The sequence below is a fragment of the Orbicella faveolata genome, unplaced genomic scaffold (genome assembly GCF_042242905.1).
Source record: "Orbicella faveolata isolate gen_17 unplaced genomic scaffold, um_ofav_v1 contig_13, whole genome shotgun sequence".
Taxonomy (NCBI): Eukaryota; Metazoa; Cnidaria; class Anthozoa; order Scleractinia; family Merulinidae; genus Orbicella; species Orbicella faveolata.
In genome coordinates, this window is record NW_028301540.1 from 32,626,283 (window position 1) to 32,654,215 (window position 27,933).

A 27,933-nucleotide genomic window follows, 5' to 3' on the forward strand; every position below is an offset into this window, starting at 1 on the left:
GGAAAATATATACCTCTCTCATGATTTTTAACTTTTTTTAGAAGTTAGATTATTCGGAAAAGTGCTTGTATAAATGTTTGCTTGTTCAGTACAGATAATCAGTCGCCTAGACAACCAAAGTAAGTTCCAGATGTTTACACTATTTTCCGGCCGCCATATTGGTGCACCACAGAGGTGCACCAACATGGCGTTTCCAAACTGGACTGTAAATTTCTGCGAAACATTTCGACAAATATCTGCAGTCTGGGAAAACGCACAAACCTAAAACTTGGAGAAGTGTCTTCTCTATCTGTTTCCTATAAGATCACAATATCTTGACTTTATCCTGGTTTTCGATTTATTTTTTATTGCGTGACAGTGAAAACGATCTATAGGGAGAATCAAATGACAGTATAGTGATTTTTAAGAGTTTACCTGCTTTATGTAATTTCACGAAGACGCTGAAACACCAGACGTTCTCATGTTTTTCTTTGTTTTATTGCCTTTTTAAAAACGTTAGCGACATGATGCTCCTTGTAACACGATACTTTTTCGTGCAAACGTTCGTTCATACGGGAAACCAAAATTTGAAAACTAATTATGTTGCAATTTGAGAATTGGAATCTTATTGAAAACTGTTACATTAGAAATACTAGTCATGCCACAAAGTAGAAGTAACAATGAGGTACCTGACCACAGTGTTTGTCCTCCCTTAATACTCACAATCATTTTATTTTTTCATTCTAATTTTTTACTTCTCCAAAGGGGGGTAGCTAACACAATCCACCCCCCTTACGTCTGCCTCTGAAAATATTAAGAGCCTGGCTTTATGGTTCACAAATTATACCATCCTCTTATGACATGCAGCAAGACTGTGGTGACAGGACGAATTTGCTACTCGACCTAGGCTGAATTTCCCCCTTACCTAGTGGGCAGGTATGGATCAGAGCATTTTTTTTGCCCCTAATGGAGGCTATTGTTTATATGGAGCACGCAAAAGGCGATGCGTTATCGCAGAGAAAACTGAGAGGAAGGAACCGCGCGTTTTTCTTGTGCTTGTTGAGGTCATCAGTGAAATCTAATACTATTCATTACCAGGTAGATACCTCTTTTAAAGAGCAAGAAAGACTCACTCTTGGCAGTTGAAGGGTTAAGTTTCCCGGTCAAGGAAAGTCAAACACTACAATTAAAACACTTTCTAAATATCTTTACTGATGTCAGAAATTGGAAAACGAGGCTGGAGGGTCAAAATTCGTATTCTTAATTTTTATTTTTTCAGTGTTAACCACAGATTGAGGTTTCTACAGGTTAGCTAGTTTTCATAATCTCCAGCTCAGTGACTTCCTGCGAGTCTGGGCATTAGCTTAGTGTACTAAGTTGGCACCTGCAAGACGCCCAAGAGCTTATACGTCTTATATTGTCGTATTTCTGGCCGTATAACAATCTTTTCTTGTACCAGTGTCCTGATTCGTAAAACCACACTGATGAATAATTTCCTAGTTCTACGTTTTACTATTTCCAAATACATTTCGTACGCCGATTAAAACCAAAAGCACGCGCGCATTCGAGCGTTCTCAACAACGCACACCGCGAGACTAAACTGTCAAAAGTTTTGTGTTTCTCGAAGGTCAGTCATGGCGGTGCTACCAGGGAGTTGTGGGTAGAGGCTGTTGAACAGGCAAGGTAAGCAGTAAGTTTATAGTCTCGATTAACTTGCTGTGGTAGTGAAATAGCGTGTTATTTCTCGACGCCGCTGATATACTGCAGGCTATCATCTTGTTGATCTCTCCCCTGATGGCCTGCAGTACTCGAGCCAGTCTTGGTGAGCAGTGGAATGCCATCCAGCGGTCTCCATCCACAGCCAAAGTAACGAAAGGTTGTGGGGCTGAAGGTGTGGGACCTGAAACACAATCAAGGAAAAGTTAATTTCTCCCCTACATCCCCTTATTTATTCAATTTTCAACAATAGAAATCAGATCAGTCTTTTCTCACGCAAAGCTAAATGATTAGTTGATTAAAATGACTGGAAAAAAAATTTGGGGTGCCCGAGCTCGTTAGTGAGCTATAGCCATTTTTCAACTGACAGAACTCAATATCAAGGCAAATTCGCCATGTTTTCAATGTGCGCGTGCACGAACGCGCGCTAATGACGCCATAAATCATTCGCAGTAAGGATGCGCAATACAAAAGTACGGAATCACCTTAACATGGAAAGTAAAGGCGTTTTTGTGCATGAACTATTATTAGGTGTCTTACTACCACAGACTCTAAGGTGATGTTACCAAAGTACCCATACATACCATGATGCATTTCACGCACGTCCTTTCCAGAAAAGCATATTAAAGCTACCGGGTGAACCATGCTACTGTCCCGGATGAAGACTTGTGTGGACTTGACCTGCGCAAAGCCGAACAAGAAAAATTGCGATGAGTTTGTTTACGTATAAAATTAGGGCCGTTCTCTTACTTTTTCTATGATGTTCGAGCAGGAAGGAGAAAAGAGACCTTGCCGAACAAAAACTGGGGTCGAGTGCCCATTCTCCCGCGCTCCTCCACTGTCGTCCCCAGGGCGCCTTTTTACCTTCCAAGAGAAAGGTGCCCTGGGGACGAGATTTGCGCTCCTCGTCACAAACTTTCGCCCGGCCATTTTTCCCACTGCCTTTTTTCTGCTACCAGCTTGACGAGATGAGAAAAAGTACAAAATGCATTAAATTTCGTAGTTTCGAATGACTTCCCTCGAATTACATCAGGCTATGTATAGACGCGCGCAATTTAAAATTTTCGGAGTGGCTGCTGTATTCTTATTTCTAGAAACATGTCCTACGATGTATATTGAAAGAATTCTTATCACCTTGTCGTGATACACAAGCCACTGACTGATAAACTGTTTCTCGTCAGAGTTCACTGAGGACGGATGCAAAGCCACTCGTCCATCAGATCTGCAAAGATAAACAAAGGGAGAAGCGTCGAACAAGAACAACAGCCCAACAACAGTTACAACAACAACACCACTTACAAGAACAACAACAGTGACGACTTTCACTCCAGATGATACAAGACAGATCAAGTAGTTAAACTAAAAAAAAGCATGTGAGCTCATACGCGTTCTGGCTACTAAGTTTATTTTTGACCCAAACTAAACCAAGCATAGCGTGATTTACGCAAGGCTTACAAGCGTTTTTAAGCGGTTGGTACAGGAAGTGTTTTCACACACTTGCGACAGGTTGTATGTTCTCCCGAGCGCGCTTAGCACAGGTTGTATGTTTTCCCGCGCAAAGCATAGGTGTGTGTTTTCCCTCGCAAGGTAGAGGTTGTATGTTTTCCCGCGCAAGGCACAGGTTGAATGTTTTCCCGCGCTGGGTGCAGGTTATATGTTTTCCCGCGCTTGGCACAGGTTGTATGTTTTCCCGCCATTAGCACCAGTCGCAACTTTTTCCTTTAAGTCGTTTGGGATCTGACCGTTTCATTCTTTTATCTGCGTTTTTGAGGATTGGCTTAAGGTGATTTCACTGGTTTCGGTCATGTTTTACAAAAGTCGTGAAACCTGACCTTCCTCAACCACATTCACTAACACTCCATTATTTTTACTTTTCCACGCGTGAGGTGGAGAAACGCACATGCTACCTTACTTACTTGGTTCGAAAAGCCACCCTAACTCGCTTCTTTCCACCCCGCCCTTTCGACTCCAAGCCAAGGCCGACTTTGACAGCATTAGGAAACAGACCAGCGCACAGAATGGCCTGGAGAAAATAACAAAAGCTTGCTATTATACATGTGACATCATCACCAAAGTGGAGGTAATAAAAAACCGGAGGATATTTTAATTTTTAACTTTTAACTTCATTAACAATGATTTTCCATCAGTCTAAACTGAGTGTTAACAACGTAAGAAAGTCATTCAGCGCTCCACGTTAGACGAGATACAAACAACAAACCACTACCGCATGATGTATAGAGAGACTTCTGCATTTTAAACTGGGTATTTTTGTCACCTTAACAATAAAAGTTGTTATACCAAATGAGTCAACCACGGTAATAACACGATGTTTTGCCGATTCTGTTGACAAATGAAAAAGCTTTATCTACCTAGCTTCGTACTACATTAAATCTATGTAAACAAAACGTATGTAATACCAACCAGCGTTTGTGTAGTTTGTCCATTAACTTGTCAAAACAATTCCCTTTTTAATTCAGTTATAAATTTGTAATTAGTTTTTCAAGCTATTAATTCTGTCGCAGAACCGCCTTTCTCTCAAGGCGCTTCTTAAGTAAACTCTCACACTTGAACGTAGTCGAGAAATTGGAAAATCTGCACGCAACTTAATCAATCGCTCAGAACTTTAAGTTGCGCAACAAATTAGTGATTATGGCCATGCCATAGAACGTATATACATTGCTTGGGCGTAATGTACAAAGAAATGTAAAAAGATTGGCATATTGGTATATTTTCGTAGAGATGTCGGAAAAACCGTTGCGTGATGTCCCAATCATGACCGTGAGGAGAATAGGTGGCCGCCGTTCCGGAAGAGTTGCAGAAAGGAATTGGCTAAATGTGGGTTCTAGGTTCTACCACTATATTAAATAAATAATTTAAGTCTTTGGCATTTTGATTGTTTGTTTGTTTATCTGTTTTTTGAAGAACTGAAAAACTGAAAAACAAAGCCATTTTGTAATAGGCTAGAAACCTTCTAAAACTATACGCGTAGTGGGCATTTCTCACCTTTACCAGTTCCATGTTCCCAGAGAAATTATTCACCGCGCCACCACTGTTGGTGCTGGGAACTAAGCCTGAGTCCTCTAACAGTCGACTAAATTGATCACGCATACCTACCAAAATAAAATAGCAAAAAAAGCTAACACTTCATCTTATAAAACAAGAAACACAACAGAGGTAGTGCAATAATAACACAGCCAATATTTGAGCAGCATTTGGTTGCTTAGATCTCCACAAGCTCAATATCACGTACTACCTGAGTACCCCGGGGAAGTGATGGGTATACTCCGTTACATAAGCTGGATAGGTATGTGCAGCGCCAAATGATCTGGATTTTGAGATGTTCTGGTCTGAATAAGGGTATGTTCTGTACTCTGGTCTGGAATTCGATATGTAGTCTAGGTGAATTTTTTTTTTCAATAAAATCGACGAATTTGAAGTCCTTTTGAACGGTTAACGCAAATAGAATGTTTTTAAAACATTCCTGGTTAGCAGTAGCTGACAATATATATAAGCTTAGCAGAAATGCACAATTTTAGAGGTCTGAAATAGGATATCGACCTTAGTGTCATATCTGCTGACAAAAATCAAATATTTCTGGACTGTAATAAGGTACGCGTTTAAAGAAACGAGCTGCTCCCACATCAAACATTTATCGGGATGCCCCTCCCCCTGCTAGATAGTAACAAACCCAACTATACTGGTTTTATTTTGCAGATAAGTGCTCAATCGATAACAGGAAGCCATAAGAAAGAGATCGGTAACGATGACTAGAAAGGAAATGGAATTAATTTGAACACACTTGTAAGTTTTATGAATGGAAACATTTAATAAGGTGCGAATAAAATATAAAGTTAAGAACTCCTCTTCGCGGTATTGTGATCGCCATTTAAGAAATTTCAAATTAAGGAAAAACCTGAAAAAAAACTCATCTTCACGTTTGCCGGCCACAGTGTAGTCGAAATCTCTTATTACATTCACTACTTTTCATCATTTAGTTAGATTTCAAATCCCTTAATTGAGAGAACACTTCTGTATTTACATTTAGCCTTAAGGCAAAAACAAAACCCCGTGAAAGTGTTCCTAAATTGATCTGACAATTCACGCAACCAGCTGCTACTATTACTTATAGCTTTTTGAGGACTTTGAGGTCGATAATATTCCAGAACATGAAATGAATTAGATTGTTCCACGATATAAAATTAACAAACACAACGAGAAAAACACGCAGGTACAGTAATTCTCTTGGTGGAGCCAGTTTAAAAACAAATAATGCACAATTCTCTTTTTTCTGTTGCCTTTCAATATGATTTTATGCCGTTACGCAAATAACATTTACAATATTTTGTTTCCCGAGGCTCACTCGGGACACTAAACCAGCACTCATAAATGCAAAGAAAATCATAAAAAAGATGGCTGTGACAGAGTCCTGCATCTTTCTGCAAAGTATTTGACGAAACATGACTTGAACAGTGCTCCGTCGATGACAATTTTCTGCCAAAAAACTGCGTTTTACACCACACACAGCAAATTAACGACAAAGGAAATCAATATTGTAATGAAAAACTTCAATTACGGCACGCTGTACACGTGCCGCCCGCGCCTTGACATTAAAAGGTTTCCCCGCACTTAAAAACGAAAAAAAAGTAAATCACTTTCACCTTTAAACAAAATTGACTATGGCTCGTTGTGGCAAGATAAATGACAAATGAGGAACTCAATAACACCAGGTGCATCACAAAAGACAATTACTAAGAATAGGCCATATCGGCGAGTGACATTCTGTTGAAACAGCCTAGTTTTTACTGTCGACTTGATTAGCACTATGATATCATTACTGCCTTGGAGTAACATCATTGTTTGCTCGCTAAGAAAAGCCGGTGACAGCCAGAACAAATAGCGGAAGTCATTTCGACTCCATTGACGCTAAGATTCGCCTATATACATTTTTTTTTTCACGTTTCAATATTCTCAACACGCAAAAATAAAAACTTGAAGGGGTTCGGCTTAATACAAGAGACCATGGATTGAACTCGTAGTTAGTTTCAGACAATCAACCTAAGTATCGAAAACAAAACACTAAAAACAGAAAAAAAACAGAAACACAAACCCAGAAGGCGAAAACGAAGCACCCCAAAAAATCGAAAACGAAACGTCCAAAACTCGAAAACAAAGCAAACCAACTGTCCCATTGACATTTTTCTCAACTACTCCGACAATAATAACTCATTTCCCTTGATCACTATTACTATAAGAGCCAAAAACGTGGGGACGAATGAAAGAAATTTAATCAAGCATTACACCAGTACACCTTGGGGAATTGGTAAGCGGACATTTATGCAATAGGTATTAGCATATACTGTCGATCAAACGTGACTAGCGTGAAAGTTTCAACATCATTTGATGACAGGAGAAGTCAAACAAACATCCTTTATCGATTCTTCATAATGGGATTTTTATTAAGTCTGCGTCTCATTTATGGTGCGGGGCACAGGTATTGTTTCAAACCCATTGCATTTTGCTGATAGTTATCTGTACACACAGGGCTACGTGGTTCAAGTCATCCTTCGCTTGATTTACGGGACGATTTCAGCGATTGCCTCTGTACAAGACGTTGGACGCCAAACAAGCAAAGCACTTAAACATGGACAACTCCACCGCAATTGCTCCATCCGTGAAATCGCTTGTAACCAAAATCAACTGCCTTCACTTGGAAGAGGAATGGATCGCTGCAAAGGAGTCACTCGTCAGCAACGTGATCGTGGCTGTGCTAAACTTGCTAACAGCTCTGACAGCAATAATCGGCAACATGTTAATTCTCCTGGCCGTGTCGAGAACGCCGACGCTCCGAACTCCGACGAACACTCTTCTCTGTTGCCTGGCGTTCGCGGATTTGCTAGTCGGCCTCGTCGTTCAACCGACTTATGCTCTGCAAATGGTCTTCGAAATACAAAGAAACGTTCGATCTTTTTGCATCACCAAGATCATGACATCCGGCTCGCTATCTTGGATTTGCGCGGGAGTTTCCTTCCTGGTCATATCGGCCATTGCAGTCGAGAGACTTCTCGCTATAGAACTACACTTGCGATACAAGGAATTGGTTACCATTCCTCGGATTTTGCTTGTGGCGGTTTGTTTCTGGATCCTTTGCTCGGCTCTGATCATTGCGCACTTTCTGGGCGCCCGGTACAAGACTCTTGTCCTAATCATCGTTATCATGGACGTGTCGTGTATAACCATCACAATGTTCGCGTACCTAAAGATTTACCTCCAGATTCGACAGCTCCAGAATAAGACCAGAGATCAAATGCACCTTACTCCGCCCGGAATGAACATCAGCAGCTTCAAGCGGTCCGCAGTCACCATGCTGTACATCATGCTGGTGTTTCTGGCTTGTTACATCCCTTTTCTATCCACGCTAGTGGTCAGGATGCACCAAGGTCGGAGTCTCCGTTTGAACATCATCTACAACTTCACAGCCGCAATCGTTTACATGAACTCTTCACTGAATCCCTTTATTTACTGTTTTCGCAGCAAGGACATTCGTATCGCTGTGTTCAAGTTACTTGGTAGGAAATACACGATTGATTTCAACGGAGATGTTGTTCCAGTTTCTCTCTCCACGCAGAGGATTAACAGTCTCAAGAACTCAACTTTTCAACCCTCACCACCTCTGAATGGATTAGCCGACACTCAACTTTGACAGGGCAAGCTGGAGCCAGCTTGGCTAATTTGTTTAGTCGATTTTGCATGAAAGGTTTTCTGTAAAAACCTCAAAGTACATCTTTGTTCGTTAATTTAAGTAAAAGAACAATTTATTGTCTTTTTTGTTTCAAGTTAGCAGTTCATACTTAAGAAACCTAGAGAAGATTCGCCAGAGGCAAAGCTACATAGTCTTGCAACACTGGGACAGGAATATATTTAGTCAAAAGAGACATGAAACAAAGGAAGTACAAGTATTGTCAAAATGATACAATTTTTTCCGCGTTAAGCTCAGTAAAATGTTGTTTATTTTGTTAATATTTCATTGCATTTTAATATCCTTTTTCTATTTAATCTATGAAAAGAATGAAGAAAAATTGTCTCCTTGTTTGACGCAGTACAGTGTCATAATCTTTGGGTCGCCACATTTTCTTGAACATTCTAGGGTGCTTGCATCTGTTGCTATTTTCAGAATTGGGAGAAGGGTGGGTGGGTGTCACTCAACGTGCGCGGTCAATGGTCAATGATGAGCTTGGCATGGCTGTGATGTCAGATGATGTCTGTTATTTGGCGATGTAGCGGGCGATATGGTGGAGATCTAATCAAATTATCGCTGTAAATCTGATCAAATTATCGGTGCAAATTTGGTGTAATTCTAACAGTGCCTGACTGAACCAATAATCGGTGCATTCGCCAGCCGTTCTTGCGATTTTACGACGGATAATACATACAGGTACACGTGATCTCCTATGCGGAACAATACGCTACAACATGCGGACATTTTGTGAGTTGCCTAGCTTCGCGTGGTTTTTGCCCTGCCCTGAAATGCTGAAGGGGCAAGGAAAAATACGACGCAACTCGCAAATATCCGCTCTTATTACATGTCAAACCATCAAATAAGGGATCTGTTATTCCACTATTTTTCCTTTTTCTAGTATTTCGGCTTCTAGTTTTTTAAATACAGCCTGTATGATAGGATATAAGGCCATAAGGGAGACTACAGTCTTGCCTCTAATTATGCACCCTATTGAAATAAAATGTCATCATCATCATCATCATGATCTGAATCGTACCGATCGCATAAGACGCGTGTGGATGACGAAAACAAAATACAACCATACAGTGCAATACGGACTCATATTTTGCGCGTTCTCTTGACCTAGTATGGTAAAATGGCGTAATGATGAAATGATAAAGAGGAAATCAGTCACTGCCAGGTTCGCTGTTGTAAAATAAATATACACATGACGAGGCGTGTATAATGCCAGGCGACTTTTAAAGTTTTTGACATGATACATTAAAAAGTAACTGCTGTAGATCCCTTTAGGCGTACTTCTCTAAAAGGAAAAGTTCTAAGATTGCGCCAGAATCCACAGACGGAAGGATACATTTGAACTAATGATCAAATGAAGGAAGTTCCCTTAGGCTGAGAGGGCATAACAGAGAAAGCTCCAGAACCAAATGAGTTTAGTTTTAAGTGTCACAACAACCTACTTTCGGGAAAAAGCTATTAGTGTAGAGGAAGAGTTTAAAATGACCTACTGTGAAACTAAATTAGCAATGATCAAGTTTCACGGTCACGAAGGCGTGAACAAGTATCCGGCTTCGGTTACGTGTCTTACGTCAGCACTCGTATACATTTTCGTCTGTAAACGATATATTTTTTTCATGTTTACGCATTTCGTCCATAAGTAAAGTGCATCCACGATCATCGAAAGCGTTAATTTGGTTCACTCCGTCCGGTCTTTGTCGTTCTGGTGAGGCCAGGTGTAAACAACTCATAAACGACCGCCGAAGCTAGTGAGGACGAAAACATTTGCATTACTATTTAGCTTACGACGCCGAGGCGTGAAATTAGCCATAGTGGTGTCGTAGCAAATGGAAGTTTTTTTGAAATATTTCTAATATTTCTAACTTAAATATTTCTAACTTAAACTTAAACTAAACTTAATGAGAAAGAAAGGCGACTGAGCGATGATTACAAATTGTTTACCTGGATCATTCTTTATAAACCACTAGTAAACCACTCGCTCGAGCTTTAATCAGATTACATTCCCAAAATCGTTTGAGCTTTTCTGTGAAGAAGAATTAATAGTTCTCAGTTACAGACATTACAAAGTGCAAAACACAGGTCTCTGGAATAGATCTCAATCTGTTGACTCGAGCTTTGTTGCCGGAAAACACTTGAACCTCAGCCACAAGTATTACATCCTGGAAGATTTTTCATCAGCAAAAACCACATCTAAAGCAATTACCTCTTGCCTTAAAACACGAACGTCATAACATGAAATTCCAAAAGTAAATTCGGTCGAGTGCTTGTCACGCTTTTTGCTTGACCTTTAGAGTTTATATAGTAATAAGAATTACAGGGTCTCTATTCAAAATCAAAACAGTTTCAAAGGGAAATCTGGAAATGTTGATGATGTTGACACAACTCTCATCCACGCAGATGATAGTAAGTCTAGTTCCGTCTCGAAAACAGCACAAAATGAGCTCATCCGCTACAGAAGCACACGCACATCCGGATGACGAACCTACTTCTTTTCATGTAAGGTGCGGCTAGATAAAGACGAGTTAATCCTCTGCAAAAGACTATTCCCACACGCCACAAGGGAAGCAGTTAGTCATGGAAAACACCAGCATGAATGATCCATCTGTTGAACCAGTCATAACCAAAATAAACTGTTTACACTTAGAAGAACAATGGATCGCTGCGAAGGAAATCTTCCTGACATACCTGATCCTGATCGTGGTAAACTCGCTAACGGCTCTGACAGCAATAATCGGCAACGTGTTAATTCTCCTGGCCGTGTCGAGAACGCCGACGCTTCGAACTCCGTCGAACACTCTTCTCTGTTGCCTGGCGTTCGCGGATTTGCTAGTCGGCCTCGTCGTTCAACCGACTTACACTCTACAAATGGTCTTCGAAATACAAAGAAACGCTAAAGCGTTTTGCATCGCCAAGATCATAACCACTGGTTCGCTATCTTGGATTTGCGCGGGAGTTTCTTTCTTCGTCATATCGGCCATTTCAGTCGAAAGACTTCTCGCTATAAAACTACACTTGAGATATAAAGCGCTGATCACAATTCGTCGCGTCCTAACCGCGGTGGTGGGTTTCTGGATTCTCTGCACCGCCTTGACAACCGCGCGCTTCTTAGGCGCCTCGTACCAAAGCCTCGTCATAATCATCGTGGTAATGGATGTGGTGTGCATTGCCATCACAGTGTACGCGTACCTGAATATTTACCTCCGTGTTCGAGAACTTCAGAACAATCAGATGCATCTCGCTCCGCCTGGAATGAATATCAGCAGCTTCAAACGCTCTGCGGTCACCGTGTTGTATATAATGGCCCTTTTCCTCGCTTGCTACATCCCGTTCCTCTCAATGTTGGTGGTCAGAATGCGTCAAGGCGGAACCCTTAAACTGAACATCATCTACAACTTCACAACCGCAATAGTTTACATGAACTCTTCACTGAATCCCTTTATTTACTGTTTTCGCAGCAAGGACATTCGCATCGCTGTGTTCAAGTTACTTGGTAGGAAATACACGATTGATTACAACGGAGATGTAGTTCCTGTCAAGAAGCTCAAGAACGCGGCTTCAGCGACTCTGCTTCAACCTTTAGCAACTCTGCAAGGATTGGCTGAGGTTCCTGAGAGTCAAGTTTAACATGCTTACGTCGTCATACGTCGTCATGTTCGTACGTTGTTCCATTCGTTACAAACAAACTGGTCGAAAAATTAATTCTAACCTCTCAGACAAAAATGTAACTCTAGGAAGACAAAATTAGGTTGTCATACATGAAAACGAAACCTCCGGAGAGTACTTGAGAAATTAAGACTCGAAAACTAGCACCCCAATATGTATATTTTTAATTTATTTGCGACACGTTTTCCCTTCGGCGGGTTCTTAATCTTGTTAACAGCTTACGAAATTTAATACATACCATCTTTTTGATGTTACTGTACTGAAGGTTAACTAGAAGTAAAGGATGCTTTGTGTAAAACTGAGTCCTAGAGAAACTTCGCTGCGAGATATTAGAATTTCCTGAACAGATAATGTTCATGAACATATGTCTTGTCTGTCAATGTTCTATCACGCGCAAACCGGTAGCGCGAAAGCGCATGAAACCACATGGAAATACAGGTACACTTACCCATACAAAATTTTATTTCTAAGAGATTTTTTCACCTTTACAAGAGGATGTACCTCAACATGTTGAGCAGTATAATGGGAGTGACAGCTCGTCTTTCCTTGTCCTTGAGTTAAGAGTGCTAAAAGCTTAACTTAAGGGTGCTTTTGACACATTTTACAAAGGAGAGGTCTGGTACTTACCGCGGATCATGTTAAGTGTACCCCAGTGAAGAAACCGCTGTTGAACAAACTCTTTGCCTTGTGAACGACTCATGGCCTCTGTCCAGCCATTATAAGCATTCAGTACGGTTACGTGGTCACTTCTGCTGTCACCAGCGAAGTGTTTGCGAGACTACAAAAAAGTAACATAAAAACTTCATCTGCTGAACTTACCATTGATAAAATAACAAACAGCTTGTAATAAATAAATTTTACTTTTCTGCTGCCTACGCACTCGAAATTTCAGAAAATTCTCCGCGGTGAGGCGTTTTAAGTTCGTAAAAAATCAAAACCAAGTTTATTGTTATTTACGGAATACTGCACCATATTTGCGGCAATTCACCATGATCCAGATTATTGCCCGTTTTCGCGCCACAAATTTCCCTGCATGAAAGGTGACTTACAAGAAAAACCGGTAAAACATGTATCTTACCTGATCCGCCTGTTCCCGCCATTTCAGTGGTGATACAAATGGGTCTTTATAACTGAGGCCAGCTGCAATGGTCAGCACTGGATCGAGGCACCTAAACGTGACCAAAAGAATACACTATTGGAATTGCTTCGTTGGAGAGACATGGAAACCCCTTGGAGACGAATCTCCGAAAATTGATCAAGAAAGCAAAACAAATTTAAAATTTTTACGAATCCTGGGCCGAATAGATAGCTAAACCGACCCTTTTAGCAACAAGAGACACGAATTTTACTGACAACTGTACTCAAAGGAATAACGTGAGGCGTTATAAGACGATATATATATATATATATATATATATATATATATATATATATATATATATATATATATATATATATATATATATATATATATATATATATATATAACCATATGAGGAAGTAGCAGATCCCATTAAAATAGTGCTCAATACACATATAGTGTAGAGCTGAGTATATGAGTAATAACGAAGAGGCAAGATTTGCTGTTACTCCGAGTTTCGTGCTTACGCACTCATCAGACAGTATTTAATGATAAGCATTCCTATCAACTAGATATATATACACGGTATTAAACAATAGGCTGATTGCTGGACTAGTTGCATTACAATAAGTGATAGTTATACTGGAAAACAATAGGTGTGAAGACAGAAATTACGGGGACGAGTATAAACTGCGTGGGTGCAGTACAATATAAAGAAAGTGTCAAGCGTTCTTCAAGTAGAATTTGTTCTCGTGCCGGCATTTAGAAATAAGTTCTGATCTTTTGTTTAGTAGATTGTCGTTGCTATGTTTGATAATCATTAGTTTTTCTGTGAGGCAGAGGTCGCATCGTTTGGAAATGTTGTTGTAGGGTCTTGCACGGCTAATAATTGACCATTTGATGTTGAAGTCTTGTTTTTTGTCGTGTAGTTGCCAGATGTATTTAGAAAGCTCGGTGCTGTTGATGTGTTTTCTGTGCTTAAATGTGGATTTGTGCTGCGAGAATCTCTGTTTGAATGTTCCTTCTGTCAGTCCAATGTAGTTCTTGGTTGTGTTGTTAGTTGTAACTTGTGCGTTGTAGATTACACTGGAAGTCAGGCATTTGTTGTCTAGCGGGCATTGGTCTTTTTTGCGGCAGTTGCATTGCTCTCCGGTGATTGCGTTGGCGTTGTTGTCGGCGTTTGTTATTTTCATGTTGTGTTTGTTGATTACTGTTTTCATGTTGTCCATGCAACTGTAGCTGACTTTGACGTTGTTTTTGTTGAAGAGGCTGTGGTATTTATGTTGGTTCGGGAAGTGCTTAGATATGAGCTTCAGGAATGTTCTACCGATGTTTGTCTTTACGTTTTTACTAAATGGAGGGTTGTACCATATAATGTTTCTTTGTCTGTTGCGTCGGGGGCGTGTTGGTTGATTGTCTTCGTTGTAAATTAGTGTTTCAGAGTATCCGCTGGCTTTCAAAGTAGTTTCGTAGATTGGTTTGGCCTTGTTGAATTCGTGTTCGTTGCATGAGTTGGCGGAAATACGGCGATTGATGGATGCTGGAAGTTGCTTTATTATGTTAGGTGGGTGGTTAGACTTTGTGTTGATGTACTGCGGCTCGTCGTTAGGCTTTCTGTAGGGGCAGTAGGTGCCTTTTGTAAGATCGAAGGTGACGTCCAGGTAGTTAACAATTTTCATGTTAGTCTGTATGGTAATGTTAAGTCCATATGTCTTGAAGCGTCTTGTTATGTCCTTCCTTGTACGGTCTGCTTGAGGTCCGGAGATGTTTTTGAAGATGGCAAGTCCGTCGCGACATCGATATTATGCATTCAAGAAAATCCCTTCTCTTTGACAGTAACACCGCCTGGATCAAGAAAAACAACAGTTCTTTTGACGTTACTATGGGCAGCTTCGACGGAGCCGAAGTATGCGAGCTCGTAGGCTTATTCATTCTCGACGACCTTTGTAACATATACGGGATAGACAACATCGGGCTTTACAGAGACGACGGACTTGCCATCTTCAAAAACATCTCCGGACCTCAAGCAGACCGTACAAGGAAGGACATAACAAGACGCTTCAAGACATATGGACTTAACATTACCATACAGACTAACATGAAAATTGTTAACTACCTGGACGTCACCTTCGATCTTACAAAAGGCACCTACTGCCCCTACAGAAAGCCTAACGACGAGCCGCAGTACATCAACACAAAGTCTAACCACCCACCTAACATAATAAAGCAACTTCCAGCATCCATCAATCGCCGTATTTCCGCCAACTCATGCAACGAACACGAATTCAACAAGGCCAAACCAATCTACGAAACTACTTTGAAAGCCAGCGGATACTCTGAAACACTAATTTACAACGAAGACAATCAACCAACACGCCCCCGACGCAACAGACAAAGAAACATTATATGGTACAACCCTCCATTTAGTAAAAACGTAAAGACAAACATCGGTAGAACATTCCTGAAGCTCATATCTAAGCACTTCCCGAACCAACATAAATACCACAGCCTCTTCAACAAAAACAACGTCAAAGTCAGCTACAGTTGCATGGACAACATGAAAACAGTAATCAACAAACACAACATGAAAATAACAAACGCCGACAACAACGCCAACGCAATCACCGGAGAGCAATGCAACTGCCGCAAAAAAGACCAATGCCCGCTAGACAACAAATGCCTGACTTCCAGTGTAATCTACAACGCACAAGTTACAACTAACAACACAACCAAGAACTACATTGGACTGACAGAAGGAACATTCAAACAGAGATTCTCGCAGCACAAATCCACATTTAAGCACAGAAAACACATCAACAGCACCGAGCTTTCTAAATACATCTGGCAACTACACGACAAAAAACAAGACTTCAACATCAAATGGTCAATTATTAGCCGTGCAAGACCCTACAACAACATTTCCAAACGATGCGACCTCTGCCTCACAGAAAAACTAATGATTATCAAACATAGCAACGACAATCTACTAAACAAAAGATCAGAACTTATTTCTAAATGCCGGCACGAGAACAAATTCTACTTGAAGAACGCTTGACACTTTCTTTATATTGTACTGCACCCACGCAGTTTATACTCGTCCCCGTAATTTCTGTCTTCACACCTATTGTTTTCCAGTATAACTATCACTTATTGTAATGCAACTAGTCCAGCAATCAGCCTATTGTTTAATACCGTGTATATATATCTAGTTGATAGGAATGCTTATCATTAAATACTGTCTGATGAGTGCGTAAGCACGAAACTCGGAGTAACAGCAAATCTTGCCTCTTCGTTATTACTCATATATATATATATATATATATATATATATATATAAGATAGATAGATAGATAGATAGATAGATAGATAGATAGATAGATAGATAGATAGATAGATAGATATTTTTTTTTTTTTTTTTTTTTTTAAATAAGGCTCCAGTTGTTCGAAAGGTAGAGAACGCTATCCGCCATATAAATCGCTATAAGTGTTAACAAAACAAACCGCCCTATCCACAGGATTGTGATTTAACCGCTGGATAGCGTTATCCACCTTTCCAACCACCCCGTCCCGGGCCAGAAGAAAACCTTAGTTCGCGCTTTAGTTAAGCGACTGAACGGCAAATTGCACTTACCTGAAGATAGCTCCATAAATAATCATCTTTGCTATGCGTGGTTCCACTGGCAAAAACGCCATATGCTTACCAATAGCTGTCAGACCTTCCTACAAGGGGAAAAATGTTGATGTCAGGTTCGTGAAAGATTTTGCCTCTGTTTTGTCCACCTGTCAACAAGTTCGACAATTACACCCACCCATACAAACACAGTATTTATTTTCTTTGTCAATTCATCAGCTAAGCTAAAAGAGGTTCAATTCTCCTTACGGGTTATCGGACATTTTTCTCAATTTGGGTTCTGAGAATTTGGCAGTACATCAACACCTGTCTCGTTGACCGGATATTGACACTGTAAGGAGAAACAAGATGATGAACACCCTTTGGCATTGCTGTGAAGGATGATTAAATAGCTGCTGGTGTTAGAGAGATTTATTTGTTGCTACAAAAAACCCACTGCTGTACATACCTTGTCGTCCAAAGCCCCGATCTCTTGTAACTGTGATATGGCACTGTGAACTGCAATTTAACAATTATTAACGTCCGAGTTGAAAGCATTCAACATACTAGAGTTGATAAAAACCACAAGGTAGAGTCGATTCAAAGGGTCGCATGTCACGTTACATCTTGAAAACGTTAGTCCAAATGTGCCGCGTTTTTAGGAGGATGGTCTACAATCCGTTTACATCGTCCTCAGTGTTAACCATCCTTGTTTCTTCATGGTCTATTATCACTTTTTCACCGTTTTTCTACATTAGCGTTCTGTTATTGTGTCATTTTAAACTGGTTTCCTGGATTCAGAGGTTACCGGGCACGGGTCCTTTAAGGTAACGCGAGAAATGAAGGCCTACTTTCTCGTGAATTATCAGTCATGATAAGGTTAATCGAGCTGTTCTTACCAGCAAATGGCGATGGAGGATCCAGAGCCTTGGATAAAAATTCCTGGACCCTACAAGGATCTGAGCACTGAATCTGAGGAAGGCAATGAGAATATGACCTCACTCTAAGTCTCCCTCCACGAGAAATTTAAGAGGAAATCAGTTTAGCATCAGCGAGAAGGTTTTTCCGCTCACCTTGGTTTGCAGGACAATCTCCTCTAGAGAAACCCTCTGCATTTCAGCTGACTGGTAAGGTGCTGTTAAAAAAAACAACAACAACAACAAAAAACAAAAAACAGAAAACAAAGTCATCAGACATCACACTGCAAACTAAGAACTGGTGTTCTGGGCTAACTAGAATTAAATCAAAATAAATCGTGACAAGAATTACGATCTCTCACTTGTTTTCCCGCGCTTGTTACCGGTAGCGGTTACATTTTCCCCGTGCTTTTTTAACGATTATACATGTTTTCCCGCGCTTAACACTCGTTAAGTATTCTGTAAAATTAAACCGTACACGGTTCGAACGGGTTTTTTAAAGTTCACTCCATCACAGAAAACTTAGCCGCCTTAGAAACGCTCGTGGTATTTTTCTTTAATACGTGAGATGGCCTTAAGAAACTAAGTGAACGGCATGTAAAAATTCAGTTCCAAATTCGTTATCATCAATCTTCCCAAATCTTCATCGTTCTTCCAGCTAATTGGTTAACTGTTTTTACGGGGTTATTTCTATCTTAGCGGATTATCATTTGGAGGTATCTTTAGGTTTGAGGGTAATAATATACGACGCAAAAAGTGATTTAACATCTCCTGGCTACAAAAGCTGGTCTCAAATACAATTAATTGTGATCAAAAATTACTGGTGCACTCTGTTTATATTACAGTTGTGTTGGCACATAATATTAATGAAGAAACATACCCATGTGCTCAAACTGTTCTCTTGTGAAGAGGTTGAAACATAAACCAGGCTTGCACCGACCAGCCCGGCCACGCCTCTGAACAACACTGGCCTGGGATGTCCAGTGTGTCATTAGACACGAAACCTGACAAAAAAACAGTCAGATTCCAATATTAATTCTCCTTACTGGTAGCTATATATTCCGTGTCATTTGATTGAGAAGAATTTCGTGAAAAATAACAACATAACGAACAGAAGTTTAAGTCTAATATGTACAAATAGACAAAATACCAAACGGGAGTCGCAAAGATAATTCAATAACACCTTATCTACATCTTATGCCTGCATCAGGGCTGCCTTTTTTGAAGAGGCCTGATATCAAGACAATTACACCTTCTTCAACATTTTCTTTGAAATTTAATGCTAAAGTTAGTATCGAAAATAACTTTTTTTATCTTATCTTCTTCACAATACCTTCATTGCATACATTCTCCCACACTTACTGTATCATGCATTATCTTTCCTTCACTGCACACATTATCATACGTTACCCTTAATTCAATCCTACATTCACTGCATCAATATATTATTAATATATCATCCTTCCTATACTGCATATATTATCATACATCATGCAATATTCACAGTGTCATAAATTAACCCACCTTTCTCTCTGCATCATACATTTTTTCCTTCTCGTTACCAGCATTTATCACATAGACAATGTCATCAATGGTTATTGACGTCTCTGCTATATTAGTGGCTAACACAATCTTGCGGACTCCCATGGGTGGCCTGAAGGGACAACAAAACTGCTACATGGAACACTTTGGTAATGATTTTGCTAGTTTTCTGTGTTGTTTTTGAGTTTAGTACATGGATGCTAGGTGAAGGAGGAAACATGCCTCTTGCTAGTTTGTGATTTTGCTTGAGTCCATGGGATGTGAAAGGCAAAGTGGCTCATTGTTGACAGTGCTTGACTCTAGTTTCAGTAGCATACATGTAAAGAGACTAAAAGTATTTCTGTTCTCTTTGGATGGAATGTGAAAACTTGATGGTAATGTAAACTGGTTTGTTGGCTTATACAATTGCAAATTAAGGAAACCAACCTTTCAAACACAGCCTGTTGGTTGAACATTGGCAGCATGGAATGAAGAGCCAGCACAAGGAAATTTGATTTCTGGAAAAGAATTTTCATAATATGCAAAAACACAGTAATGCTGCATTAAAACCACAAAAGTAAATACCATTTGGTATTTTCTGCTGTCCACGGCAATTTCAGCCATCTCCTCTGGGCACTAACTTGCAACCGGAGGGGTGACCAGTGGAGGTGGGTAATTTAGGATACCTGTTTACAAGATCAATATTTTGGGAATAAAAGCAACAGAATGTACAACGGTTACAGTTTTTTTTAATTAATACATTCCAATTCTCATTCTCCATGTGAGTAGTAAAATGACAGAAGTTAGATATAGATTTTGTTGCTCTCTTGCAGCTTTATAATAAGTGCATTCTTTATTATTAAGTGCATTCTGCATTATGTGATGGCCTGCACTGTCTGCAACATGGACAAACATTATCAATGTCAGCATTCTGTATTGTTAGCTTGTCAAAAAAAATGGTACTCTTTTTCTCTGTTATTTGAAATGTGCGTCATCTCCATGTTCTCTTTTCTGGATATTTTAATAGTTGCTGACAATAAATTAAAATTAAAGCACAGAGAATTTTAAATGTTAAAATCACTTACGTCTTGAATCTTATTTGACAACATGTCATGGACAACAATTATTTCATCCCAACCAGACAAAAAGCACAAAATAGCTCCCTGCCAAACAAAGAAAATAAAATATTGAAGAAACATTTCAGTGCAGAGAACCATTAACCTCAAGAGCACTTTACAATCTCAAAAAATATTGCATGGATGCTATTCAAAAATTGTTGTTTTTGTTACTACCTCAGGGTAATTCCTACACACACAAAGAATTGTTTCACTGACAAGAACGGCATCTGCCTCCGGGCTGTCTTGAGGATTATTGACCTGGTAAACAAAGAATTGATCTTGATAGCAACCTATCTGTGAAAAATCTGAAGAATTCATTTATGACACTGTTGAGTAAATCTTATCTGGTAGATTACCTCATTAAATTATTTTGAATTCCTAATTAATTGATACTTAGAAATACAACTCAACACCCCAGCTCCAGGAACTTTTGAAAAAACTAGAAACAATTTTAGAAAAATAGTAAGCAATATCACTTGTTATTTAATGTGAAAATGCCAAACAAAGCTCAAATGTAAGGGTTACTTCTTGGTAAACTGTGAATGTCAAGTCTGCTGACAGAAAAATTTTCCGGTAAGCAGACATACAGACTTTCTTTATTTAAACTTATCAGTTTTTCAAAAGCAGGAATTAAATAATATTATTAGTATCCTTCTTTGTGTCAGGCTACTGCATGTACAGTAAATCATAATGCCAGGTGGCAACCAGTTCTAATTCGGTCTTGGCATCACATAACCCATACACAAAAACTGGAACATTTTGTAAAAGCATTTTTGAGTGTTAACCTACACTGTAAGTATGATTGTCGTAATACCTTCATTAAGGAAAGCCTGTAGTTTAAGTCGCACCGCAACAGTTCTCATTAAGCCTGGGCTGGGGTGCTGAGACAAAACAATGTTAAATAGAATGATACACATTTCAAATGGTTTGGCCTTTTTGGTTATTCAGTAACCGCTGCGGAGGAAATGGGGCATAGCGCCCTTATTTCTACTGCAAAGTGTAGTCGAGCAAACAAAGCTGATCAGGCATATACTGCCTGTAGCTTCTCAACAGGCAGTGAAAGCCATTGAAAGGTTACACCTTCATGTACACATGGTCATAAATGTTACTTCAAATCTATTAAACATACAGAGACCATGGCTTGAATATACATGTATATCATGAAACATACAACATTTGCTTGTACCAACACAACAAGATTATTGTTTACCATAAATTATGATTCATGTGAAACACACTACAAAAGATATTTACCCTTTACAGCTATAGGAATTGCACAGACTCTGGCCTACATGTAGATGCTTTTCCTCGGTGATTTTTTTTCCAGTTTTGGATACTTACAAATATTGGAGGTTTTGAATGTGCCATGCTGGGAAGAATTGATTTTTTTCGAAACATGGATAATTTTTGTACTAATTCCAACAGCTTTCATAGTAAAGACTGAGTACAAACAATAGATTAGAATGCATTAATTCTAGTGCTATGGATTAATCATAGCATGTGTTCATTTGAAATTTGTTTCCTCTGATCAACACGTATGAAAACTTGCCAAATATTATAGGGACAATCATACATTTGCACTTGCAATAAATTATGTTAATCTGCATTCAAGAATATAAGAGATACAGAGTATAATGGATAAAGTCATTGCTGGAATGAGAAACAGCTGACAAAATCATAAAAAAGTTTGGTAAAAAAAACCTTTACAAAACTGTTGTCTGGCTTGAATCGTTTGCCGTGTGGCTGGCCAGGGTGTGGTAATGCTTGACCCAGCATTTCATGGACATCAGATAGAAAGAACTCAGCCACAGAATGAGTGAATCCTGGAATAGACAGACTGGGACAGCTGAACATAAAAAGAAAACAAAACAAAATCCATACATAGCTGGTCCTAATATAAAACAGTTTGAACTGAGAAGTCAAGCACAAGCTCTTGGAGGGCCTTAGGGTTTACGTAACAGCATTTACAGCATTTGAGCACTCTAACACAATTTCTCTGCAGAATAGAGGGTCATGGCAGACAATTAAGCAGGGTCTTAAAATAACTACAGATCTGAAGTAAGATTAAGCAACAGATCTTGATAAAATTTCATGCAAGGTCTCAAAATTGCTGTCAATGTTGTTGTTACTTCTATGAATAATTACTATTGCTCTTTTAAGAAACTTGTTGAAGTATTAACTGTCTTAAGAATGGCCCTATTGTAAACAAATATCAGCCTATATCCATTATACCTGACGCAGCCAAAACTTAACTCTACAACTATCCAAATGAAATGGTTTATTAACCAAGTTCCAGTCATCTGATAGAAAGTATGTTTACACACCCATGAAAATATTGAGAGAATCTCTCTGAATTAACAGTTGCACTCATCACAATGATCTTCAGCTCCTGGTTCTTGCTGAGTAATTCTCTTAGAAGGATCAGGAGGAAATCTGTGTTGATGTCTCGCTCATGCACCTCGTCAACAATGACATGACTGACACCTGTCAACAGAGCACTTAGAATAAGTAACATTTAACAAACAACATTGCACTTCAAAGACAATCGGAAACAGCAGAAGGTTTAAGTTTATGCCTACCCGGTGTCAGAAAATGTTGGGCCTCTCTCTACCCAGATTTGGCTTTTAAAAGACACCCCTGCTTGAAACAACATTGCCTTCTTTTTTTGTTCGTTTTGTTTTTTTCTTTTGCACACTACTTCTTCAAAAACAAAGCAAAAATCAACAAAAAGATCAAGTAATGATGGTTTTTTTTTTCAGTCAAAACAAGTCAGTCTACCACAAATTTATAACTTGATCCTCCAAAAAAATGAAAATCAGACCACAAAATAAAAGCCCAAAATCCTTCAAAAAAATTTTGGATAGCCTACAACGGATAGTGAAACAAAGGGGTGAAGTACATGTAGCACTCCTCATTGCTCCATGCTACAAATAACCCAGTTAAACATATGTGTTAGTCCAAGCAGCAATGAGCCAAAGGGAAACTTACACCTCATAGAACAGAACAGACTTTGCTAGGTACCTTTCAGAAGTGTGTTATTCTGCATCCTTCTCAATAGTATTCCTGTTGTACAAAATAATATCCGCCCTTTCTGTGAAGGTGGTCTGCCCTCTAACCTCACCTGCATAATATAAAACACTTTGCTAATACAAAATTTTACAGAATAAATATAGAGTGCATACAGTATATATGGTAGGCGCAGTGGCCTCATGGATAGTGCACTCTTCTCTGGATTGAGCAGTCCGGATTTGAGCCCTGGCCTGGGACATTGTGTTGTGTTCTTGGGCAAGACACTTTACTCTCACAGTGCCTCTCTCCAGCCAGGTGTGTACATGGGTACCGGCGAACTTACTCCTGGGGGTAACCCTGCCATGGACTAGCATCACATCCAGGGGGAAGTAGAAATACTCTTAGTCACTCCAGCCTGATGGGCCACTTGGCTTGTATACAGACTTTACCTACCTACCTTTATACAGTATATAGCCTATGAACTACATTTGTTAATTAACAACCTTCAAGATCATGAACAGCCAAGGTTCTAGTACAGCCAAATCAAAGAACCAAACAAGATGTTGGATCGGAAGAAGGCAAGAAGAAATTTTAAATCACGAGCATTTATAAGTATACCTGGTATCCCACACTCTTTCCGAGCATTTCTCCTCTTTCTGAAGCCACTCTCTCTGCTATTGACATTGCTACAATACGGCGTGGCTGCAAGGAATTCATTTAGTTTACATACAATTTAGGGCATGCCAGTGCTGCAATTTTCAAATGCAATGATAAGAAAATATCATGAAAATGCCTATTGGATACTTTATTTTCAATGGTTATTACAGATTAACAAAACCAGTTCATAACAGAGGAAGTGTTGTGGATTATGTTCAAATTTTGTTTTGTCATTACGAGTTTGGGAAGAAGCACAAAACATTGAAGGCTGAATGATGACACTATAAAATGTGTTAGAATTCTAACAAGGACATGCAGTTGTAAAATGTTAAAGAATGATGAAAGGACAATTTACTGTTATAATTAATGGAATGTCTGACTGAACAAACAAACAGACCGACTGAGAGATAAACAAAAGAAATTAATATGAATGCTATTACTACAGTGTACCTGTGTGACTACTATGTTGCATGTTGATCCTTTACCATTCTGTATGGCATGATCCAGAATGTACTGAGGAATCTATCAAAAGAAAAGGAATGACATATTAAGCTATAAGCACAACTCCACACCATCTGTTGATGGGTAATGTTTAAAACATTATCAAAACCTACACGTATTGTGACAGCTTGTTAATCACATGCTCACTTAGCCCGCACAGCAGCCATTTTCAAAAGCTTGCGAAGGGAACAAAACTCTGAGCGAGTTCCCAATCTCGCCGCCTGGAAAATTGAAAGGAAATGTGTGCTATGCAGGGTAGTGCTCACTATTTGTGAACAACATAATCTACAGAGAGAACATTGTGTTTTGTGAAGAAAGCTTTGAAAAGAATCATGCCTTATAAGCTTATCTCACATACAAACACACCCACAATTCATGGTAGGCCAACGCTAAAAGATGTCAAGCATTTTCAGACCATGTCGGTCCATGAATGGCAAATTCTACAGCTTGAATTCTTGCCAAATTAACAAAGTTCACACTAGTTCTCATGAGATAACATATGAGCCATATATGAGATCAAACTAAGACAACACTGACAAAATTAAATGACTACTAATTTAACAATCTATGATGCCGAGACAAACACCTCATGTGTTGAAAAAAATCAAGAATCTGCATGAACAGAACTATGAAGGTGGGACAAAAAAACAAGCAATTGGATAAAGAGGATCTCCAGCGAAGCAACTTGAATAGTAAATATCTAAGCTTAACTCTTGTGTTAAATATCCTGATTCTTTTATTTGTTTTTTTTTGTGTGTGTGTGTGTGTGTGTTTAATACTGATACAGTACAATTTGATATTTTCGGATATGAAGCCCAAGTAAACACTCTTCAAGTGTCTAGTTGCATAGTAATTACCTGCGTTGTTTTACCACATCCTGTTTCTCCAGATAAAACAACTACTTTGTTTGCTTCAATCAACTCAATGATCTTTCCCCTGTAATAAAAAGCATAAGACAAGCAAAATAAACCTGTTCACAAACATACTCATTTACAAATATATGCCTTGGCACTTCAAGAGGCTACACATGAAAGTATATCATGTTTATATATGTCATTGTGCCTTAAAAATAGTTTCAAAATTACCTATGGTTTGCAACAGGCAATCTCTTTGCGTCTTCACTGAACCAAGAAAGTCTTGACTGCAACATATTTTGTCTTTGTGAAAACTCCTGTAGCAACTGTCCGTCAAGTTTTTTGTGTTTTTCCGCTGATAAGGGCCTCCAAGGTGAACCAGTAAATATGTCCTTTATCACACCAGATGCAGCAGTAGAATTTACAGATGTGAAGTTGTCAGCATTGTTTTGTGAATTTTTGCCTGATGGAGTGCTTGGGGTATGTGGCATCTCCCAGTTGGAAAAATCTTCATCTTTAACAATTTCAGCATCTTGCCAGAATTCTTGATTTTTACTAGCTCCAGCAGAAGCACAGCCTGTTTGAGTTTGTGACTGACTCAACGTACTGCTTCCAGGAAAAGTTTCTTTCACTGCAGAACTTTGTGATGGTTTAGATGCTTGGACTGGGCCACTCTGGAACATAAGTTGTTGGTTTCGAGGTCCATATAGTTGCTGACTAAGAACTGTGTTTTTTAACAAAAATGACTCTACTTTTGACAATCGATCCTCGTCTATGTAAATCCACTTGGGTTCATCTTTGTTTTCCACAGCTTCTTTCTTCAAAATAGTGGCTGCTCCCAAATTTGCAACTCCAAGTTTCTATTTTACAGACAGGCAGATGAGACTAATGAATATCATACCAATGAAAACACTACAGAGTAAAAATATTCAGTCGTCATAACAAAATTATGCTCAGTGGCACACCTCTAATTTAGCCATTGATAACTCTCAAAAATCTGGTTGTGTTACTCGCAAGTAGGTGGCAGTAAAGTATTATTACAGTGTAAATTTGTAAGGTTGATATTCCTTTACCTTAAAACTTGCGAGTACAGTGAAACCTGTATTAAGTGGACCCCATATTAAGAGGACACCCCTCAACCTCCCTCACCCACCAAAATTTCCTTCCCACATTTACTCTAAATTATACCTACATTCAACAGACACCTCTTTTAGATGGATGCAGACACCACTATTAAGCTATTTTGTTGCACAAAACTGCAATAACGAGTCTAAGCAGAGCTTGTAGATGCAAGCTCAGCCATTCCTTTACAAATCTTTCAAACACCCTCTGCAGTTTTGGGGTGTCTTCAGATACTATATCTGACATCAACTAAATGTTCGGTGACTAAAACTTCCTCCTCTTCAGTCGCAATTCTACAACTAGTTTTCCAACTAAACTAGTGAAGGAATAAAACTTTCAATTGTTCTGTGTGTTAATTACTATGAAAAACAGAACTTGTGTGGGCAAATCCTGCCTAATTTACCTCTAATACTACGAATGATGTTCACTTGTTCAGATGCCATTAAAGCGGTTTCGTTAAGAATACGTATCCCTGGTGCATAGTAAACAAACATGGCGGGTCCCCTCTAAAAGACCCCCGTGTCCTCGCACGGAATTCCAGTTGTAAACCCCCCCCCCCCCCATGTCTTTGGATTTCCAGTTCAAAGACACCCCCCCCCCCTTCTTGCCCTTGGAATTTTCTGGAATATTTTCTGGAATCACCCATTATAGGGAGTACCCCCTGAAAAAGGCACCCCTTTTGGGCAGAGCCTCCCTGTATAGGCCATTATAGGAAAAACCCCCTTCCCCTCCCCCTTCAAAGGACACAGTCTGAGTGGTTCAGTTCATTTCATATTGATCTGAGATCAATCATCTCAGAAATATCATCTCCCCTAAATTGTGTCCTACCTCCAATTCAACACAAGCAATGGCTGCTACGTTTTTCTCAGCTTCTCGCTTCGTCAAACCTTCTCCATAAAACGACATTGGCCGGGGCCAGGGAAGATGCACTGTGCATTGCCAAACGTCCTCCACTTGTTTGCCATTGAAAGTCAAAGCATTTCCTTTCATAGCACCTTGAATAATATTATGCAGCTTCTCTTTGGCGTTAGGAAATCGTTGCGCAGCTTCGCAACCGACAAAATGGCGAGTTTTCAAAGTTCCTTGGCTTGGCTCAAGTTTAATTGCTTTTGATGGCGGGGTAGTCTCTTGAATTGGGCCCCCACAGATAACGAAATCTTGAGACGAAGACAAGTCACGAGCAAATGAATGACTCATAAGAGGAGGTGGTGGACGAACAAAACGAGGGCGAGACCTTGCTTGAAACGAAGAAAATCTTGGTGCAAAGTTGTTGCCTCTGGGTTGGGGCCTCTGCGGACCTCTGAAGTGCGCCATTTTGCGTTTTCAAACATACCGCGCAAGCGCACCGGGCAATATTATTGCCTAAAGAGGCCCCGTCTGAAGAGTGCTAAAGAGGCCAAAGACGGTAGGGAACGAGTTTGGTGTAGCTCCTAA

General features: G+C 39.6%; 3 protein-coding genes across 4 annotated transcripts; 2 read left to right on the top strand and 1 right to left on the bottom strand.

Annotated features, from left to right (window-relative positions):
• Positions 1 to 1,230: 1,230 nt before the first annotated feature.
• On the bottom strand, positions 1,231 to 27,848 carry LOC110049903 (uncharacterized). The gene is made up of 24 exons (XM_089285563.1): positions 27,328 to 27,848; positions 25,609 to 26,237; positions 25,381 to 25,459; positions 24,473 to 24,544; positions 23,984 to 24,067; positions 23,378 to 23,477; positions 22,681 to 22,840; positions 22,058 to 22,202; positions 20,531 to 20,614; positions 20,324 to 20,401; positions 19,686 to 19,756; positions 19,242 to 19,371; positions 18,598 to 18,721; positions 17,874 to 17,935; positions 17,700 to 17,772; positions 17,270 to 17,319; positions 16,822 to 16,910; positions 13,188 to 13,278; positions 12,737 to 12,887; positions 4,699 to 4,805; positions 3,612 to 3,718; positions 2,830 to 2,917; positions 2,280 to 2,376; positions 1,231 to 1,879 (listed from the first exon to the last, which is right to left on the bottom strand). The coding sequence occupies exons 1-24, from the start codon at positions 27,811 to 27,813 to the stop codon at positions 1,623 to 1,625; spliced, it is 3,414 nt and encodes a 1,137-aa protein (XP_089141689.1). The 5' UTR covers positions 27,814 to 27,848; the 3' UTR covers positions 1,231 to 1,622.
• Positions 5,417 to 8,819, top strand: LOC110049904 (melanocyte-stimulating hormone receptor-like). 2 transcript variants are annotated; one of them, XM_020755751.2, is made up of 2 exons: positions 5,417 to 5,496; positions 7,237 to 8,819. In XM_020755751.2, exon 2 carries the CDS (start codon positions 7,337 to 7,339, stop codon positions 8,393 to 8,395), a length of 1,059 nt encoding a protein of 352 aa, XP_020611410.2. In that variant the 5' UTR covers positions 5,417 to 5,496; positions 7,237 to 7,336; the 3' UTR covers positions 8,396 to 8,819. The 2 variants fall into 2 exon arrangements, with proteins under 2 accessions (XP_020611410.2, XP_089141692.1); XM_089285566.1 differs by lacking the exon at positions 5,417 to 5,496 and adding an exon at positions 6,851 to 7,015.
• Positions 10,086 to 12,407, top strand: LOC110049905 (melanocyte-stimulating hormone receptor-like). Its single transcript, XM_020755754.2, has one exon. It carries the CDS (start codon positions 11,021 to 11,023, stop codon positions 12,068 to 12,070), a length of 1,050 nt encoding a protein of 349 aa, XP_020611413.2. The 5' UTR covers positions 10,086 to 11,020; the 3' UTR covers positions 12,071 to 12,407.
• Positions 27,849 to 27,933: the final 85 nt, after the last annotated feature.

Excerpts from the sequence above, each read along its gene's own strand:
- LOC110049904 (XM_020755751.2), top strand. The coding sequence starts at position 7,337 with ATGGACAACTCCACCGCAATTGCTCCATCCGTGAAATCGCTTGTAACC.
- LOC110049905 (XM_020755754.2), top strand. The coding sequence starts at position 11,021 with ATGGAAAACACCAGCATGAATGATCCATCTGTTGAACCAGTCATAACC.
- LOC110049903 (XM_089285563.1), bottom strand. The coding sequence starts at position 27,813 with ATGGCGCACTTCAGAGGTCCGCAGAGGCCCCAACCCAGAGGCAACAAC. Across the intron at positions 25,460-25,608 it reads TTGCCTGTTGCAAACCATAG|GGGAAAGATCATTGAGTTGA; the intron begins GTAATTTTGAAA and ends TTTTTATTACAG. Across the intron at positions 2,918-3,611 it reads AGGGTGGCTTTTCGAACCAA|ATCTGATGGACGAGTGGCTT; the intron begins GTAAGTAAGGTA and ends TTATCTTTGCAG.